At 44.3% G+C, this 19,311-nt stretch overlaps 1 protein-coding gene across 2 annotated transcripts in view; it reads left to right on the top strand.

Annotated features, from left to right (window-relative positions):
* The window catches only part of pde4d (phosphodiesterase 4D, cAMP-specific), a 225,966-nt gene that overhangs the window by 48,347 nt on the left and 158,308 nt on the right, over positions 1-19,311 (top strand). Inside the window, exon 3 of one of the 2 annotated variants that reach the window (XM_058071076.2) lies at positions 1,047-1,285. In XM_058071076.2, the coding sequence (XP_057927059.2) occupies positions 1,047-1,285 (239 nt within the window). Of the gene's footprint in view, positions 1-1,046; positions 1,286-10,418; positions 11,067-19,311 lie in introns of those variants that run through there. The other variant, XM_058071075.2, reaches the window with a different exon arrangement.

Here is a 19,311-nt window from a genome sequence, read left to right as displayed (position 1 = left end):
AAAGATGGTGAAAATGACTAAATGTTCCATCCTCAGCCATCTCTGTGTGGAGTTTGCATGTTCTCCCCGTGCATGCGTGGGTTTTCTCCGGGTACTCCGATTTCCTCCCACATTCCAAAAACATGCTAGGTTAATTGGCGCCTCCAAATTGTCCATAGGTATGAATGTGAGTGTGAATGGTTGTTTGTCTATATGTGCCCTGTGATTGGCTGGCGACCAGTCCAGGGTGGCATAGGCTCCAGCAGTCGACGACCCTCAGCAGCTCCGCGACCCTTGTGAGGGTAAGCAGTAGAAAATGAATGAATGAATGAATGATTGTTTGGCTGCATACCTTAAGCAATTCAGGACCAGTCAAGCTCACCATCAAGTCGAGAGTGTTTTTTTTTATCTGCAATCGTAACACAATTGACAGTGTTAATAATGCTTTTTCAGTACAATAGGAGGCCATTCTGTTTATAGTTCTGACATATTATATTTCTGAAGTTCAACTGCAGGCACCTTCTGCTTTTGACAGAAGAAATAGTCCAAGATATTGCTTATTTAATATAAATTTCTTCCTATAGAACACATTTACATGGTCTGTGTTAAACTTTGACCTCATGGCGGAAAAATAGGATAAAGCTTCAACTTTGGCCAGAAGTACAGCACCAGGCAGTAACTCCTTATTAAATTCCTGGCTTTCCACAGACTATTCACAGGCATATTGAAGGGGAACTCACTCAATAGGGCCTGTTCTATTGTACTGTGCTTTGGGATGGTCACCACTCCATCCATTATTTCTATCATGCAAGGTGGGAAGAGGAACAGCGGCACTGATTAGAGTTTTTATGCTGGTATCGGGCCGATAATTATTGGTACCAATAATTATCGGACATCCCTAAATACAACACATCTGTGCCCTCATATGTGCAAGCATACCATGTTCAAGTCACTGTGTTTCACCATGTTTGAGCACGATACTACCGCTCATACCACCCATATTTTAGTCATTGTGTCCAATTTCCTGTCCTTTTGCTCAATCTCTATCATTCTAATATCCCCCCCAGGTGCCTGACGGTTCGACAGATTCCCCAGAGACGGGGCCCGTCACCTGCATGGAGCCCTTCCTGGTGCGGAGGCTGTCTTGTCGCACGGTGCAGCTGCCCCCTTTGGCTTTTAGACAGGCTGAGCAGTTGTACTTCGAACGCAAACCGGAAGTCGACTCAGTGACTGTTCCTGCTCGGCCTAACACTTTGCCACTTCGCACGCCACCCCTCATTGCCATCACCTCGGCTGACACCAGCAGGTAGGACAACACAAGAGTTTATTGTAGCGTAAGCTTTTTGGAAAGGAAAATCCCATGATGGATCATCACGTTGATGTTCTTGAGGAATTACAAAACATAGTCCTGATGTTTCATGAGATGAACGTTTGCAAACGCCCTCTAGGCTGAATTTCATAATCCATCTCAGAGTATGATTTGGTCATCTATCTTGGAATGTAGCGGACCTATAACTTTTGTGAGTCTGTGTCCCGTCTCTGTCACTCGTCTTAAGCAGGTTTTAAACTGGCCCTTGCCAAATGTTTGCCTCCACATACAAACTATAACCCTGAACTTTAGCTGCACTGCTAAACTTTGGCCAAACGGGTGACGCACAAAGATATACGCAGTGCATAAGTTTGATTCAACATTAAATATCTGACCCAAGTGAATAAGCAAGACAATTGTGTCTTGCCTACAGTGGAGCATGGTCTGGGGGCTGCATGAGTGCTGCTGCTGGGGATGTGCGGTTCATTGGAGGGAAACATTAATTCTAATATGTACTATGACATTTCGAAGCACAGCATGAAACCTATATACACTGGCTGCTGAAATACAAGTGGTTTAATCACGTCTGTGAAATACTGTATTTAGATGTCTTTGTACTGGTCCTATTGTTGCAGTAAATGTAATATCCTGTTATGTGGTTATTGTCGGAGTTTGACATTTTCTGTGGTACACTTCTGTGATGCAGGGGAAAAAAAAAGAAAAGGTTTTGGAGGTACTTGTTTTGATGCTCAGAAGTCTGGTCTGAGGTCTCGTTGTGCAATAAATGAGTCCTTGATTGTCTCTTCAAACCTTTCATACTGTCTTCTGACTGTGTGCTACTGTCAAAGCCAGTGTTGCCATTTTACCGTTCAAAGTGGATGTGTCCTCTGAATTTGCTTTGACTGTGATGAATAAGGCTTGAATGGATGCTGCATCCTGCTCATCAACCATGTTACTAGTATATACAGTGCATCCGGAAAGTATTCACAGCGCTTCACTTTTTCTACATTTTGTCATGTTACAGCCTCATTCCAAACTGAATTAAATTAATCTCTTACCTCAAAATTCTACACAAAATACTCCATTATGACAATGTGAAAAAAGGTTTTTTTGACATGTTTTGAATTTATTAAAAATAGAAAACAAAAAAATCACATTTACATAAGTATTCACAGCCTTTGCTTAATACTTTGTTGATCCACCTTTGGCAGCAATTACAGCCTCAAGTCTTTTTGAATATGATCCCACAAGTTTAGCACACCTACGTATCTTTAGGCAGTTTTGCCCATTCTTCTTTGCAATAAGTCTCAAGCTCCATCAGGTTGGATGGGAGACGTCTGTGCACAGCCATTTTCAGATCTCTCCAGAGATGTTCGATCGGATTCAAGTCTGGACTGTCTGGAATGTCCTGGCTGGGCCACTCCAGGACATTCACGAAGTGGTTCTGAGGCCAATCTTTTGAGATCTTGGCTGTGTGCTTCGGGTTGTTGTCCTGCTGAAAAATGAACCTTCGCCCCAGCCTGAGGTCAAGAGCGCTCTGGAGCAGGTTTTTATCCAGGATATCTCTATATATTGCTGCATTCATTTTTCCTTCTATCCTGACTAGTCTGCCAGTTCCTGCTGCTGAAAAACATCCCCACAGCATGATGCTGCCACCACCATGCTTCACTGTAGGGATGGTATTGGCCTGGTGATGAGCAGTGCCTGGTTTCCTCCAAACATGGCGCCTGGCATTCACACCAAAGAGTTCAATCTTTGTCTCATCAGACCAGAGAATTTTGTTTCTCATGGTCTGAGAGTCATTCAGGTGCTTTTTGGCAAATTCCAGACGGGCTGCCATGTTCCTTTTACTAAGGAGTGGCTTTCGTCTGGCCACTCTACCATACAGGCCTGATTGGTGGATTGCTGCAGAGATGGTTGTCCTTCTGGAAGGCTCTCCTCTCTCCACAGAGGAACGCTGGAGCTCTGACAGAGTGACCATCGGGGCCTTGGTCACCTCCCTGACTAAGGCCCTTCTTCCCCGATCGCTCAGTTTAGAAGGCCGGCCAGCTCTAGGAAAAGTCCTGGTGGTTCCAAACGTCTTCCATTTACGAATAATGGAGGCCACTGTGCTCATTGGGACCTTCAAAGCGGCAGAATTTTTTCTGTATCCTTCCCCAGATTTGTGCCTCAAGACAATCCTGTCTCGCAGGTCTACAGACAGTTCTTTTGACTTCATGCTTGGTGTTTGTGCTCTGACATGCACAGTCAACTGTGGGACCTTATATAGACAGTTATTATATTTCCAAATCATGTCCAATCAAATGAATTTACTGCAGGTGGACTCCAATTAAGCTGTAGAAAGATCTCAAGGATGATCAGTGGAAAAAAGATGCACCTGAGCTCAATTTTGAGCTTCATGGCAAAGGCTGTGAATACTTATGTAAATGTGATTTCTTAGTTTTCTATTTTTAATAAATTCAAAAAAAGTCAAAAAAAACTTTTTCACATTGTCATAATGGAGTATTTTGTGTAGAATTTTGAGGTAAGAGATTAAATTAATACAATTTGGAATGAGGCTGTAACATGACAAAATGTGGAAAAAGTGAAGCGCTGTGAATACTTTCTGGATGCACTGTATACTGGTATATATATATATATATATATATATATATATATAGTATAATACTCTATACTGTATATATACTCTTACTCAATACTCTATTGGTTTACCAGATGAGGGATGAAACACTTTTTATTTTTTATTTTTCAACCATCTATGCTGCTTTTCCCGCTTGCCAAGAATGGAAACTTCAGTGAGTGAATAAATAACAAGAGAACGAGCTGCAAGCTTACTAATAAGGCTAACTTGCTTCAGGGGTTTTAATTAGCAACTGGCTAATAAAGCACTGCAAGTGGAATTGAGGAGGGAGAAAAAGAAGGGTGATTGATATGGAGAGATAAAATAAGAAGAGGGCACTGCTGAAAGTGTACGTACATCCATAATGATAAGTGTACTTTCCTGACATTTTTGTGTCATTCATTGCTGTTGTCACCACCAAAAAGCTGCTGGAGTGGGTGTCTGGTCAAAATTGAACCAAAAGGGGTAACCAAAAGGCCCAAAAGGAAGTAACGAAAGGTGATGGTGTCCATGGAAAAACACCATGGAAAAACACAAAAAGAGCTGGCTGAAGGCGAGCGCTGCTGAACGCACAAACAAAAGGTTTCTAGGAGGCGGTGCAGTACCCCCCCCCCTTAATGATGGCGCCACCTGGCGGCCTACCTGGCTTCTCGGGGAAACGACGGTAAAAGTCAGAAAGCATGTCAGGGTCTAGGATGAGTGCACGAGAGACCCACGAACGGTCCTCGGGGCTGTACCCCTCCCAGTCGATCAGGTACTGGAAACCCCTGCCCCTTCTTCTCACGTCCAAAATGGCCTTGACCGAGAATGCGGGGTGGCCGTCGATAAGCCTGGGAGGAGGAGGAGGCACCTCTGGAGGGCTGAGGTCACCAAACCAAACCCTCTGTCCCGGCTTGTATTCTGGTGCTGCCACGCGGTGGCGGTCTGCCAGGTGCTGGTTGCACTACGCTGTGCGTGCCACAGCCATCCGGGTGTTGCGCCAAGCCAGGCGAGCGCGGCGCAGGTGGGCGGACACCGAGGGGACAGCTGACTCTGCCTCCAGAGAAGGGAAGGCTGGGGGTTGGTAACCATATGCCCCATGGAAGGGAGAGAGACCCGTGGCAGAGCTGACCAGGGAGTTGCGGGCATACTCAATCCAGGGCAAGTTGATGGCCCAGGAGGCAGGCTGCTGGTGGCACACACAGCGAATGGCGGCCTCCAGGTCCTGGTTCGCTCGCGCGGACTGGCCATTAGTTTGTGGATGGTAGCCCGAGGACAGGCTGACGGGAGCCCCCAAAGCCTTGCAAAAAGCCCTCCATACGGCTGAGGAGAATTGTGGTCCCCTGTCGGAGACTACGTCGATGGGGATGCCGTGGAGCCGGAATACATGGGTGACCAATAGCTGGGCGGTCTCGAGGGCTGAGGGGAGCTTGGGGAGGGCAACAAAGTGGGCCATCTTGGAAAAACGGTCCACTATGGTGAGAATGACCTATGGATGGGGGGATGGCCGGTGACAAAATCCAAAGCCACGTGGGACCACGGCCGGGAAGGGATGGACAGGGGGCATAGGAGGCCTGCTAGGGACTGATGGGAGGATTTATTACGGGCACATGTAGTGCAAGCGGCCACAAACTCTGTGATGTCCGAGTGCAGGGAAGGCCACCAGAATCTCTGCGACAGGAGAAAGGTGGTACGCGACCGGGCAGCCCGCCGGAGGAGAGGAATCCTTCAAGGCGTCCATCACTTGCTTCTCCACGTCCCACTGAAGGCCCCCCAGGATGCGGGACGGTGGGAGGATGGTCTCCTGATGAGGTGTGTGCGAGGGAGGGGAGTACATCCTTGACAGGGCATCGGGCTTGCCATTCCGGGAACCGGGGCGGAAGGTTAAGTCTGTGAGCAGAGCGGAGGTAAGCCAAGTTCTTGTGGTCCGTAAGAACGACGAAGGGGACCGCCGAACCCTCCAGCCAGTGCCTCCACTCCTGTAGGGCCAAGACGACGGCCAGTAATTCCCTGTTGCCAATGTCGTAATTGCGTTCCGCTGGGGCCGGGGTCAGGCGGCGAGAGAAGAAGGCACAGGGGTGCAGCTTTTGATCGGTGGTGGAGCGCTGGGAGAGGACAGCCCCCACGGCGGTGTCGGACGCGTCCACCTCAACAAAGAATTGAGAGAGAGGGTCAGGGTGGACAAGAACAGGTGCAGAGGTGAAGCACAACTTGAGACTTTTGAAGGCGGAATTAGCGTCACACAAAAGGAATCTTAGTGGATGTGAGCCTGTTCAAAGGTTCTGCGACCCGACTGAAATTCTGAATGAAGCGGCGGTAGAAATTAGCAAAGCCCAGAAACCTTTGAAGGTCCTTCCTAGATGTAGGAGGGGGCCATTCGACCACAGCCTGGATCTTGGCAGGGTCGGCTCGGAGTTGCCCCTTCTCCACCACAAACCCCAGAAAAAAAACCGACAAAGAATGGAAAGTGCATTTTTCGGCTTTTACGAAAAGCTTATTGTCAAGGAGCCTCCGTAAGACCAGCCACACCTGCTGGATATGCTCCTCGAGTGGGCGGAAAAAATCAAAATGTCATTGAGATAGACAAAAACAAATCGATCCAGCATATCACGAAGGACATCAGTTATGAGACACTGAAAAACGGCGGGAGCATTGGTGATGCCAAAAGGCATAACTAGGTATTCGAAGTGGCCAATAGGGGTGTTAAATGCAGTCTTCCACTCGTCCCCCTCACGGATGCGGACAAGGTGGTAAGCATTGCGGAGGTCGAGCTTGGTGAAAAACTTAGCTGAGTGAAGGGAGTTGAGTCTAGCAAGGGAAGTGGGTATTTATTTTTGACTGTGATATTATTGAGGGCACGGAAATCCATGCATGGGCGGAGTGATTTATCCTTCTTTTCGACAAAGAAGAAGCCGGCAGCTAAAGGAGACGAAGAGGGGCGAATGAGGCCCAACGCGAGATACATATACATATACGTATATATACATATACATATTTTTAACGTAGTCCTAGCGTTTCAAATTTAGTTCTTCCCTGAGATCATATTTCTCCTCTCTTGTAGAGAAGTATTGGATGACATTTTTAGGTAATTGGTTATTTTTAGCCTTACGCATCATTTTCGCTGTTTGATGATTAACTATATCAGCAAGTTTAAGTATTTGGGATTTTAGTAATAAAGAGTTAGTGTGTTCTCTGTAGGCAGCATTATGAATTATCCTTACTTTTTTGCAGTACATTTAGCGAGTGAAGATTGCATTTATAGTTATTACTCCGTATAGGGTAGGTGCTTCCCTGCACTGATTCCAGCTAGGAAGGGTAGTTGGTGGGTTGGGGTGTTTCATAGGCATCCAGAGACTATACAAAGGGCATTGCTGAGGTCAGCAGCAGTCAAGACCAGGGCATTGGTACTGTCTAGCTGAAGTGCGATACAGGCAGTGGTCTTTGCCTTGGCACTGTCAGAAATAAAATAAAAATTGCTTTACTAAGCGCCAAGAATGTGCTTAAAGTGCTATTTATCACAGTCAAGTAATAGACTGGTACAGTATGTGGAAGTTAAACAGCTGAGCAGCAAAGGTGTTTTCATAATAAATAGCATGCTTTTTTCAATATAATAACTAAGAGATGCCCTGTGGTACACTGTTGTTGCATAAGTTAAAATCAGCTCTCAGAGGTAATGCATCTAAGCCTTGCTACATCGATAATTCAATCCAATATACAAAGACTGTGCATCATGCACCAACTTTGACTTTTGGGTGTGTTAAGCAGTGGATCATGCAGTTTAATAACACAGTGTACAGTATTAATACACAGGCAAACATGTAGCCTGCAGTGCTACTGTATGTTTCCACAACTGCCTCATGGTTAAAAGCATCCTTGGTCGCAATACACACAGGTGTATACCCAGAATGGATGTCAATAATGTAGTATTTACCAGCAATGCAGCTGTCCCTGGTAAATCACATGACAGTGATAGACTGCAGATGTTTTTGTGCATCTGCAAATTGCATTGAAACCACATTCTGGAGAAACCTCAGAGACGGCAAACCACCAGATGCTCATGGTACACTGCAAGCTTGTTTATGGCAGTTGTTATCTGTTTTAATGGCAGCAATTAGTCTGCATACCAGTAACGGGATCATGTTTGTCCTTTTTCATGTGCATATTGAGTATGAAAAATGTGTGCAATTAGTGAATTAAGACATTACAAAAAGTCCAGATCAGTTTCCCACAAAACTTTGTTTTGTCAGGTTTAAAAATCCCGACGCTTGTAAAACACTGCCTGTACAAAGAGAGACACAGAGAGTTGAGTTTCTTTTTACTTGCAAGGAGAGTGATGGAGACTGCACAGTTACAATCCTCCTACCAACTCTGAAACAGTCTCCATTCTCCTGCCTTTTATTCAGTTAGGAACGCCCTAGTTACATGAGATTTCAACTGCTAAGGGGAAGGAGGGTTTAACTATTCCAGTTGAAACCGGTTCTTTCGTACATGTTATCCATAGTGTGTGGGTATCTCCTCCTTGGCATGTGATCTTCTGGAGACACTCACACACACACACACACACACACACACACACTAAGGTCACATCTACTTCTGACCCGTGCAGCTATGTCCCCTCGAGGGTATGATAAAACTATCTGCTGAGAGAATGTTCTGTCACGTTCTGTTTTCTCTAATCATGATATACACCAAATGTGCAAGCGACACAACATTAATCTTACTTTTGCCACGTGAGTGATATGAAATGCTTGTAGGTCATAAGAAAATAGGTCATAAGAATATAGCAAAAATAGGTCATAAGAATATTGTAAAAATAGAATAACTTTATGTACAATTCTTCCAACAAAGAGTTACATGGACCAAGGACCAACACATTATATTTACAGATCTGCAATATGTATTACTGCCACCTGCAGGACTGGGGTGGAACATTATTTCCAAGCATGTCCTGATTTTTACATCCAAAAAAGGAGCTCCAAAAAAGTCTGCCAGCGATTATCTGTTTGTTTGTTTTTGTTCAAAATAACTTGAAATGTTCTGAATGGATTTGGATGAAAATTTTAGGAATTGGCGGAAAAGGGGATATGGAAGAACTGATTAAATTTGGGGGGTAATCCGGATCATTGTCCGAATCCAGGACTGGAACTTAACATTTGTGCATGTAACTCCACAAAAAAAGGTCAGCACACTTTGGGACATTTAGCCTTCCTGGCACATTGTGCTATCATGCTAGGTGTTAGCTTGTTATAATTGCTAGCATGCTAACATTAGCATACTATCATTTTTTTTAGCTCTTTTCATGGGTAGACACATATTTAAACACTTACTACAATCATGCTTGGTGTTAGCATGCTAACAGTAGCATGTTAGCATTGCTAGCATGTTATACAATATTATGCTAGCATGCTCGTGTTGGCATTGCAAGCATGCTAACATGAGCATACTATACACATGGATGATTTAATTCCTGTTGTCTCCTTGTCATCTAATTTCTAACTATGTTGATGAGCAGAGGCTGTGGTTTCTTTTTCTAAGCTTCTGATTGGCCAAAAGGTGCATGCCAGGCACAATGTGTATTTGTATAAGTCTACCCCAAATGTGGACATAGCCTTAGTTTGTTGGTATTTCAGTTATTTGTCCATTACTGCCACCTACAGGACTGGAGTGGAATAGCACATCATGATATTTTCCATTTAATCATTCATTCCGATATATTTAGGATCGGGCCTTGGCTGGTGCCATTGTCTGTAATTTTTGAATTAATAATTGTATTGTGTAAAATTGTAAAATGTAAAAAAATTATTTTGTAAAAGTATTGGCGTATTATTTTGTCATGGTAACGCATGTGGAAGGTTTAAACTGATTTCAAAATAAGGTGGCCATCTGTTCTATTGCTTGAAGGTTATCCTGCCAATGACCTTGTTGGAACTCGAGAATGGATAATGAATTCGAACCAAAATAAAAAGTGTGGAAACCGTAGAGTCAGCAACACATGTCGCACAACACCCTTGCTGCTTCTTATGCGGTGTGCAGTGCTATCACACTTACCTGCCGCCATTGTTTGCCGTCACCGTGTTGTGGGGAAGATTACATTTCAGCTGTTAAAGGGGTGGAGATTGCATTCTCCCGCGCTATTAGTTTCCAGAGTAATGTGCGCGCACTGCAAAAGGAAAGCTGTTTCCACACACCCTCTTATTCTTCCACATATACCATTTTTTTCCATAAAACACATGCAGGAGAGATGTTTCTTTGAATTCGGATGTCACAACCCAATATATTGCAATAGAAAAGAGCTATTTGGATGACCTAATTAGGTACTTTCATCCATCTAAAGTCATCTGTATGCACTGAGAGTATTTTATTCTGAATGGGCCGTTTTCCAGCTACAATGCTGTTAAATGATTGGGCCAAGTGGCTCTCTGCCCACTCTAGCACCCTCTGCTTCTTGTGGGATATACTGGGAGGTGCTCTGGTTGAGTCCCTCATGTTTAATGTATAATCCTGCTCTTTATATATTTGCTGCCTGGTGTTCCTCTTGCACAGGACGTCTTGGGAGTGGGTGGATATAGGAGGAGTAGCCGCTGTCAAAGTTGTAGACATGCATACTGGGCTTGTCCTGGACCGGACTGAGCATGTGACAGGGCACCTTGCAAGAGTGGGCGTGCACTTGGAAACACTTCCTGGACGCTAAAAACTTCCACATGGACCCTACATGGATGTATTGTCGCCTCTGCGTGTGCATGGAGGCGAAGTTTAATACAACAACAAACTGGAACTAAAACAACCCGTAAAGTTTTCCTAATTTGTATATGAATGTCCCCGAAAGTATTTAAAACGTTTATTCTTTAATAAAGTGGATGGGATGGAGCCCGTCAGTGGTAATGTTGGCGCAAAGTCCTCGGTGGCCAGCGGCTGCGGCGGAGGAGGAACCGGCGGGAGTGCGAAGGCGCCCAAACATCTGTGGAGGCAGCAGCAGAACCAGGCTGCGCTCTCTTCGCTCCACCACACGCTCCTAGTGCGCAGGAACCAGCAGCGAGTGAGACAGCGAGGCTTCTCCGACACCGAGCGGTACCTCAGCCCCCTCAACATGGACCGGACTTACGCCGTGGACACGGGCCACCGACCCGGACTGAAGAAATCGCGCATGTCGTGGCCGTCGTCGTTTCAAGGTCTTCGACGGTAAGGAGCTTTTAACGTGCGTGCGGGCATAGAGGAAGGTGGCATACTCCAAAGTACTCCAATGATGGGCGTTGGAAGTGTGTTTGGTTTGTTTTTCTTGCAGAAGTTTGGGTGGGTTTGTTGCAATATTGCAGTTTTGGTGGCGTCGTTACTTTTGAAATGGTGAAAACACACATGCACGCTTCTTTACGGCTTTAAATGCGTGGAGTATTATTGCATGTAAATAATGTAGGGTCAGCTTGAAGGTTATTTGTAAAAAAAAGTGACAAATGTGACACAAGGTTTTGGTGCAAATATAATTAAGAACGCATATTGACATATTGTGCACTCATCCTCAAGGATCAACGCCATGTAGCCGTGTAATGTGCTGTAACACTTATCACTTGCACTATCCCCCACCCCCTTCACTCCTGTGCATTTTAGCAGCTACAGTTAAAGTGATGACAGTGATGTTTGCAACATTTAATGAAGCACTTCCTGCTCACACATGCACAAAAAAGAGTTAGGGTGAGTGTGCTGGAACTGCTCTAATTACATGTTCTGGGAAGGAGAGAGGGCGAAAACAATCTGAGAATGAAATCTGAGAAGGTCACCTCCTCTCCCTTGTCTAAAGTGACTGTTAAGGATGCAGGTTTGATGCCCCCCTCTTACTCCATTTCTTCTTTCTTTTAGTCAAATAGTTCCAATTATATTCCATTGGTTGGTTTGACTGGCTGGCTGACAAGAATGGTTCCTGTCTTTAGTGGCAGAACAGTCACATGGAAGCAAGAGAGGGAGGGAGCGGGAGGAGGGCACGCGAGATCAGAGCACAGATGGATGTGACACAGCCAAAAATGTTTTTTTTTTTTTTAAAGAAAAACACCAAAATTAGGCTTCCGTGTGCCAAATGGGACGAAAATGCTCACGTACACGGAAGAAGCCATCAATAAAAAACTATATATTGCCTTGATGAGGTTAATAGCCTGTGTGATACCCAAAGCAAATTACATTTTACACCAAAGACTAATTATGTTAGAGATACATTGGACTGTGCATAGTGAGGAACAACAAACACCAAATCTAATTTACAGCGGCATGCTGTGATTTGCAGCAGATCACTCGTGTGTGTGTGTTGTTTTTATAGCTTATGTGCCCGATGTTGTGTTTAATGGCCTTCTTGTGCTTTTACCTGCTATGACAGCTTGTTTTTTTTTCTTTTTTGACGGACAGAAATTCAACTATGGCATTTGTTGTTGCTTTTGATGTACCCACTCTGCCCCCCCACCCTCACTGCTCTGATGCTTTTCCACTGGCAAACCAGACACCACAAGGTACCTAACAGGTGGGGTTGCAAGTGTGCTGAGCTGATGCCATATCAGGTGATGGCAACCATTGTCATCCTTGCATCATGCAATATCACAGCATTAGAGACTTTGCAGTAGATGCGGTATTCCTATCCACCTTTGCCTTGCACGTTGAACCCAGCAAACGTTGTGAACTGTACTGTACTGCCTGGTGAAAACACTGAAACTCTCCAGTGCAGATACAAGGCTCATCCACGGTACCGTGCAGTGGAAAAGCTGCACAGTACTGTTTGGAAGGTATTGTGTCCCTCAGTTTCGCAGTGGTAGTGTTTGAAGGCCACCGTTAAAGTTAGCCAGTAAAGTTAGCTTAAATGCATGCATGATTATTTTTGCAAAACAAAAAACAAACCACTACGCGTCAGCTTTTAAGTGACTATATTAGAAAACAATATGAAACAAGGTTTAGTAAATTACTAAATTCATTAATTTTCTACCGCTTATCCTCACGAGGGTGCTGGAGCCATCCCCGCTGTCTTTGAGCGAGAGGTGGGGTACACCCTGGACTGCTCGCCAGCCAATCACAGGGCACATATAGACAAACAACCATTCACACTCACATTCATACCTATGGACAATTTGGAGTGGCCAATTAACCTAGCATGTTTTTGGAATGTGGGAGGAAACCGGAGTACCCGGAGAAAACCCACGCATGCACGGGGAGAACATGCAAACTCCACACAGAGATGGCCAAGTAATTGAACTCGGGTCTCCCAGCTGTGATGCCTGCTTGCTAACTACTCTCCGCCATGCAGCCTTAATGTAATGTGATATTTAATAATGTATCCTACCTTAAATATGCTAAAGCCAATCAAATTTGGGTCAAAATATGCTAAAATATTTCAGAAAAAGCAGCAACATAATCTCAGCAAATGCCTGCCGGGCCAGATTTCGGACACCCGCGCCTTAAATGAAGCGGTTTGTGCTGGTGCTCGCCATACTTTAGCTGAACCTCATTAACCCAGGCAGCAGCACGCTTCATTTCTTCACATGAAAACATCAGAAATGAGTTGCTTCAAGTCAGATAAAGCTGACATATCTCCTGATCCTATCCAGTCAGATATAAACAACCAGCAGGGCACTGTCCCCTTAGAAAAGGAATGAAGGAAAGTCCCCCCCGTACCCCTTTTTGCCTTTCACTCCACAATAATTTTGCTTATAGCTTATACGAGGAGAGACGGCAGCTCTTTCCTCCCTCCAAAGTGTGTCCCGAAATGGCTGGTGTGGTGCCAAGTCCAGCAACCCCCCTCCAGGTATTACACATCACCCAAATGTGTCACAATCTAGGCTGGGTTTGGATGCCGCTTGAGGCGTCTCTGAGACCTTAACGAGAATCTGGAGCATCCTCTGATGACGAGATGGCATTTGTCTCGTTTCTAGGCCCTGTTCGTGTCACAGGGCTCAGTGTCAGTAGAGATCTCTGTTCAAATGGAAAAGGTTTGTAGCCAGTGTGATTTGTAATTGGCTGTGTGACTACAGCACATATTCAAAAGGGGCTGCAATCTTTTCTTTTGTTTTAATCAAGCTTTTTGGGTTTCCATTCAACTTGCACAGTTCTGTTGCTCGCAACTTCTGCAAATGCTCCAATTTACGATCTATTCAATGTGTTGTTTCCTAATGACGCCAGCTGTGTGGCCTACAAAAGCGAACAACTGGCATTAACAGCTGTGGCTGTAGACCTGATTCATTCATTCACTCATTTTCTACCGCTTATCCTCACAAGGGTCGCGAAGGTGCTGGAGCCTATCCCAGCTGTCTTCGGGCGAGAGGCGGGGTACACTCTGGACTGGTCGCCAGCCAATCACAGGGCACATATAGACAAACAACCATTCACACTCACATTCATACATTTGGACAATTTGTAGTCGCAAATTAACCTAGCATGTTTTTGGAATGTGGGAGGAAACTGGAGTACCCGGAGAAAACACACGCATGCACGGAGAGAACATGCAAACTCCACACAGAGATGGCTGAGGGTGGAATTGAACCCTTGTCTCCTAGCTGTGAGGTCTGCACGATAACCGCCCGACCGCTGTGTAGTGTAGGATTTAGTTAGAAAAAAAATCTACCTCTGCCTGTGCTTTAAAATGTTGTTTGTGCTACTCAGCTGTTGGTGTTTTACTCACGCATTACATCTACTGTACTTTACAATGAAATCATCACCGGTATTAATACTGGGTGAACAGATTGCTTTTACGATATTGGTTCTTTTGATGATTTGTAGAATATACAGAGCCCTCCAGAAGTATTGGAACAGTGAGGCTACTTTGCTCTAGACTGAAAATATTTGGGTTTGACAATGAAAGATGATGTTACAGAGAGCAATACTTACGCTCGTCCCTCACCAGATGCATTCGCCAGAAAAATAAGAGGGCAAACAAAGAACGATTTTGCTCCATATTGTGTTTATTAGCACCGCTTCATTCAATGCTGTTTCTTCCATTTTGCACTCTTGCACCCACCGCTGACTAACGGTAATAGAGGTCACTTGGCTTGCTGTGATGCATTTTGGTACAATTTCAAACAGGAAATGCACCAAGTTAACGAATTTTGGCCATCGTCAAAGCAATAATTCGATGGACTGACAAGATTCATAGTGATCTGGAATGTGGTAATGGACTTGGGACCAAATATCCCTGTAGCAGAGATTAGCATCAAATCTCACAGCTTTGACATTGAGCTGGGTCATGAAGTGGCTTTTTTTAAACAATGAAATGAAATCAAAGAAAGGCAAGCTGAACATACGGTGGGTTCATATACTGTAAATGACAGCTGCTTATCGGCCCTGTAGAGTTCTTCGATTTAGCTTTGTACATTTTTTTCGTCAGTCAGATGTGGAGTAAAAGCCTCTGCTGCTGAATGAGAATGCTAAAAGGTCACCTGGCATTCAGCCTCAGAGCCACATTATCAACGTTAACGTTATGCACAAGCACAGGCAGTCACTCTGCACTGCTTTGCTAGCTAACCTTGACAGCCCTTTTTCTTTACTGGAAAGCTTTCCTCATGAGCAGCGTTTACTGTTTACTGACTTACAACTGGAGCTCTTCGCCGAGGCTAGAATAACGTATTGTTCTTTAGACAATAAAAACTACTGGGACATCATTTTGATGCCAGAATTCAAGTAGCTGTACACGTTTTTTTTAGATGAGCCTATATAAATACAGTATTGATTAAATGCCCAAATGATTGAGTGCTAAGAATTGCGTCTCGTCCCTTCACATCTTAGAAGACAATAGAGTGTTTGATTAACGAGGTACTGATGCTTTGAGCTATGCGCTCCAATTTTTTTCCATTCTAAATGGTGAATCAAGGAGGATTTTTTAGGAGGAGCATTTTCCAACGCTTTTTTCTAACAAGGGTCGTGGGGGTGCTGGAGCCTATCCCAGCTGTCTTCGGGCGAGAGACGGGGTACACCCTGGACCGGAGTCGCCAATTAACCTAGCATGTGTTTGGAATGTGGGAGGAAACCGGAGTACCCGGAGAAAACCCACGCATGCACGGGGAGAACTTGCAAACTCTACACAGAGATGGCCGAGGGTGGAATTGAACCCTGGTCTCCTGGCTGTGAGGTCTGCGCGCTAACCACTCCCCGCCGTGCAGCCTAAATATTAATTTACTTGTTTCTTACATAATAACTTCCCACCATCCAGTAGTTGTCTTATATTACTGTATGCGGCATTTTCTGGTACAGGAATTGTTTTCTATGACTCTTTCATTCTTTATACTTATCATCTCATTCAGCCTCTTAGCTGTGCAATCATTGTGGGTAATTTTGTGTCTGTTAGTGTATTTCTCAGTCGCGAGTCTTTCATATTGTTGCTAAATTAGGCAACAATATTGAGAGGCAGTGACTGTGTTTAGTAAATAGAGGAACACAGCTCTGCATGTTGTGCACACTGTGGCAACTTACTTTGTTCAATGAAAGCTCCTTGTTCTGTGTTTTTTTTTTAATTGATGGTGATGATGGTGATATTTTTGTGACAAACCCGCATAGAAACATAAATACTCTAGATCATCCAATACTTTTAAAAACACTTTTATTCAGCTCGCCACCAAGTAAACGTCTGTGGCTGTAGGAAAGCACTTTATGTAGTTTTATTTGTAATGCCGCAAGATGGTAGTCGTACTGGTTGATTGATTTGGTGATGCAGCACTGTTGTTTACGGCAACTCCAACATTTTGTATGAAGCCAATTCCAGCTGACTTAGTGCAAGAGACTGATGACACATAACCCAGCACACATACAGACAAACCACCTTTCACAGTCAGAAGTAACCCTCTCTTGCACGCATGGGGAGAACAAACTCATGATGCCCAAACAGAGATTCGAACCCGATCTCCTGACTGTGTGGCATATACGTATGCTCGACACTAGTCCACTGTGCGGTCTTGTACAGTGACTCATCACTGGAATTAATGCTGGCTGAGCAATTTGCTCTCTTGCATACTGGTTCTGTTGTTGTTGTGCAATATGAAATGCATAGTGAGGTCCTTGTCCTTGTCCACTCCAGATCATTCTTAATGCAAAAAAAAGCTACATGTTGTACAGTACAGAATGAGATTTCTTATTTCGGAAGGAACGCCCCGGCTATAAGTAGAGCATTTAGGGTATACACTCTATATAATAATATGGTAGAAAAGTGGTTGTTGATTTTAGAATTACAGTAGCCAAAGTTACATGCAGGAGGCCTTTGGCGGTCTTCTGAAATGCAGTAAAACGGACAGGACTGCTAAGGGCGTCAAGCCAGAACCTCTTCCTTCTCCATGCAGTGTAACTCCCAGCAGTCTTGGCTGGCTGAAACTGAACGGATCACATGACATGATTACACGCCTGGTGACATGAGGGTGAAGGCTTTGATAAAGAGAATGGACTGACTGATGTTTGCCTGCTGCCAGGATCTGTAAGGAAGAAAGACATTACATTGGAAATGACTTGTCAGACACATTTACACACTAGGGGTGTGTATTGGCAAGAATCTGGCGATACGATACATAGCACGATACTAGGCTCACGATACGATATATCACGATTAAGGGTCGACCGATACATTGGCCGGCCGATATATCAGGCCGATGTGTTTCCCGAATACTTTATTCGGGCACGACACATTTTACAAACGGCATGGGTTTTGTCAATTTCTGCACACCCGACTTTGTGTAGAAATCCAAAATGTGTCCACACTTCAGCCTTGTACACCGCAGGGGCTGGTGTTATGTGCTGGCATTCTGCCATGTTGAACTGTGTTTATGTGTGAGGACGTTTCACTTGTGAAACTCATTCAATGTCCTTGCCTAATTGACTGCCACCTAACGAGCAGAGGTTTAGATTAAAATTAGAAATGAACCTTTGCCGTGTCTGCACTTGAATAAATACCATATACAGTCTATGATAAATGCCTAAAAATATCAATATCATACTTTTCATATCAATACAGTATCGTGGGATGAAGTATCGCGATATACCGCCAAAACAACATTTTCTTACACCCCTACTTCTCACCTCCGTTCTATCAGTCTGGGCGGGGTTTGCTGGGTGGTAGAAGGCAGTCTCTCTCCTTTTGTCATTCTCAGTGACAATTACACATTCACACACTCGCATTCACATACACAACACACCTCCATATGGACACTCACAGCACATGGGTGCTTCTCTATACAATCTACTATCTTATCCCTGATGTTTATATAGTATTTGTATGCTATTATTACAGTAATAATGATGTCAAGCAGTGAGATTTTAATTACTGTAACCGTATGGTTCCAATTGTGTTTACTATCATGGGTCATGTCTTCACCGTTACTATTGCTACTGGTAAGTTGGACTGTTTCATTTCACTGATATCATCTCCAGTGTGACCCTTAGCCATCATTGACATTTAACTGTTCTGTTTGTCACTGTTGTTGTTTTGGGAATTCTTGTTGCTGCTGTTTTTGTCTCTCCTTCTACTGCCCCCCCCCCGACCCCACCTTTCTCTTCTCTCCTCTTCTTTTCTGTTCTTCTTCTTGCTCCGGTCCAGTCGCTCCAAATGGCATAACAAAAACATCAAATAACGGCAAATAAAATTTCATGGTACAGGGAAGTTGTAGCCAACACCTTTCCTGACACAGAGCAAATCTGTCTAGCACGTAAGGGCATTTAGATCAACAATACTATCTGCCCCAATGGCTGGACGGGACAAAAAAAAAAAAGAAAGTCTTCACATGGAATGCTGCTATAACTGATACACATTGTTGCGAGATCATGGAGCTGTATAGTGTCTGATGCAAGCGCCCATGGGTGTTATCGCTGGTGCGTCCGCTCCTCTGGCTCTCTTGGTCCAGCAGGGGAGTGGGCTGTACCGTGTGGTTACACGGGGCTCGTAAAACAAGATTTCATCCTATACGTGACCACCAGGGAATGTGTCATATAGGAACTGTCAGTCACGCTATGCTTCAGCATGCCTTCATGGTTCCTTTCCCCTCAGCGGACGTGATTATTCTGCTTTTTCCCTTTGCCAAGTTCCTTTTACTCCGCTCTCTTTTCATGATGGTCTCTTGAGAGGTTCATTTTCTTTGTGAAATGTGTTCCTCATATATTATTAATGCCAATTGATTTGTCTCGGGTAGAGTGTGGTTAGTTTTGCTGTGTTCTACTTAATAAATACACAAGTCTTAAGCTTAATCTGATGAAAAATCTATTTTATTACTTATGTGCGGAATATCTTGTTGTTGTTGTTGTTGTTGTTGTTGCTGCCTGGTCCAAAACCTTTAGCATGAAATGGATATTTTACTACATTTCCTTGAATGACAGGAAAAAAATTGGAGTTACATTCTCGTTCATAAAGTTCTGAACTCCTTTTTCCTTGACAATAGTGTATTGAGCAGAATAAGGCTGTTGTGTGTCGTACAAATTATAGCTGTCCTCC

Source organism: Doryrhamphus excisus, linkage group LG3 (genome assembly GCF_037039965.1).
Source record: "Doryrhamphus excisus strain RoL-2023G ecotype Guam linkage group LG3, RoL_Dexc_Guam_v1.1, whole genome shotgun sequence".
Taxonomy (NCBI): domain Eukaryota; kingdom Metazoa; phylum Chordata; class Actinopteri; order Syngnathiformes; family Syngnathidae; genus Doryrhamphus; species Doryrhamphus excisus.
Note: the sequence above shows the minus strand (reverse complement) of the source record. Positions and strands in the feature narration are given on the sequence as shown.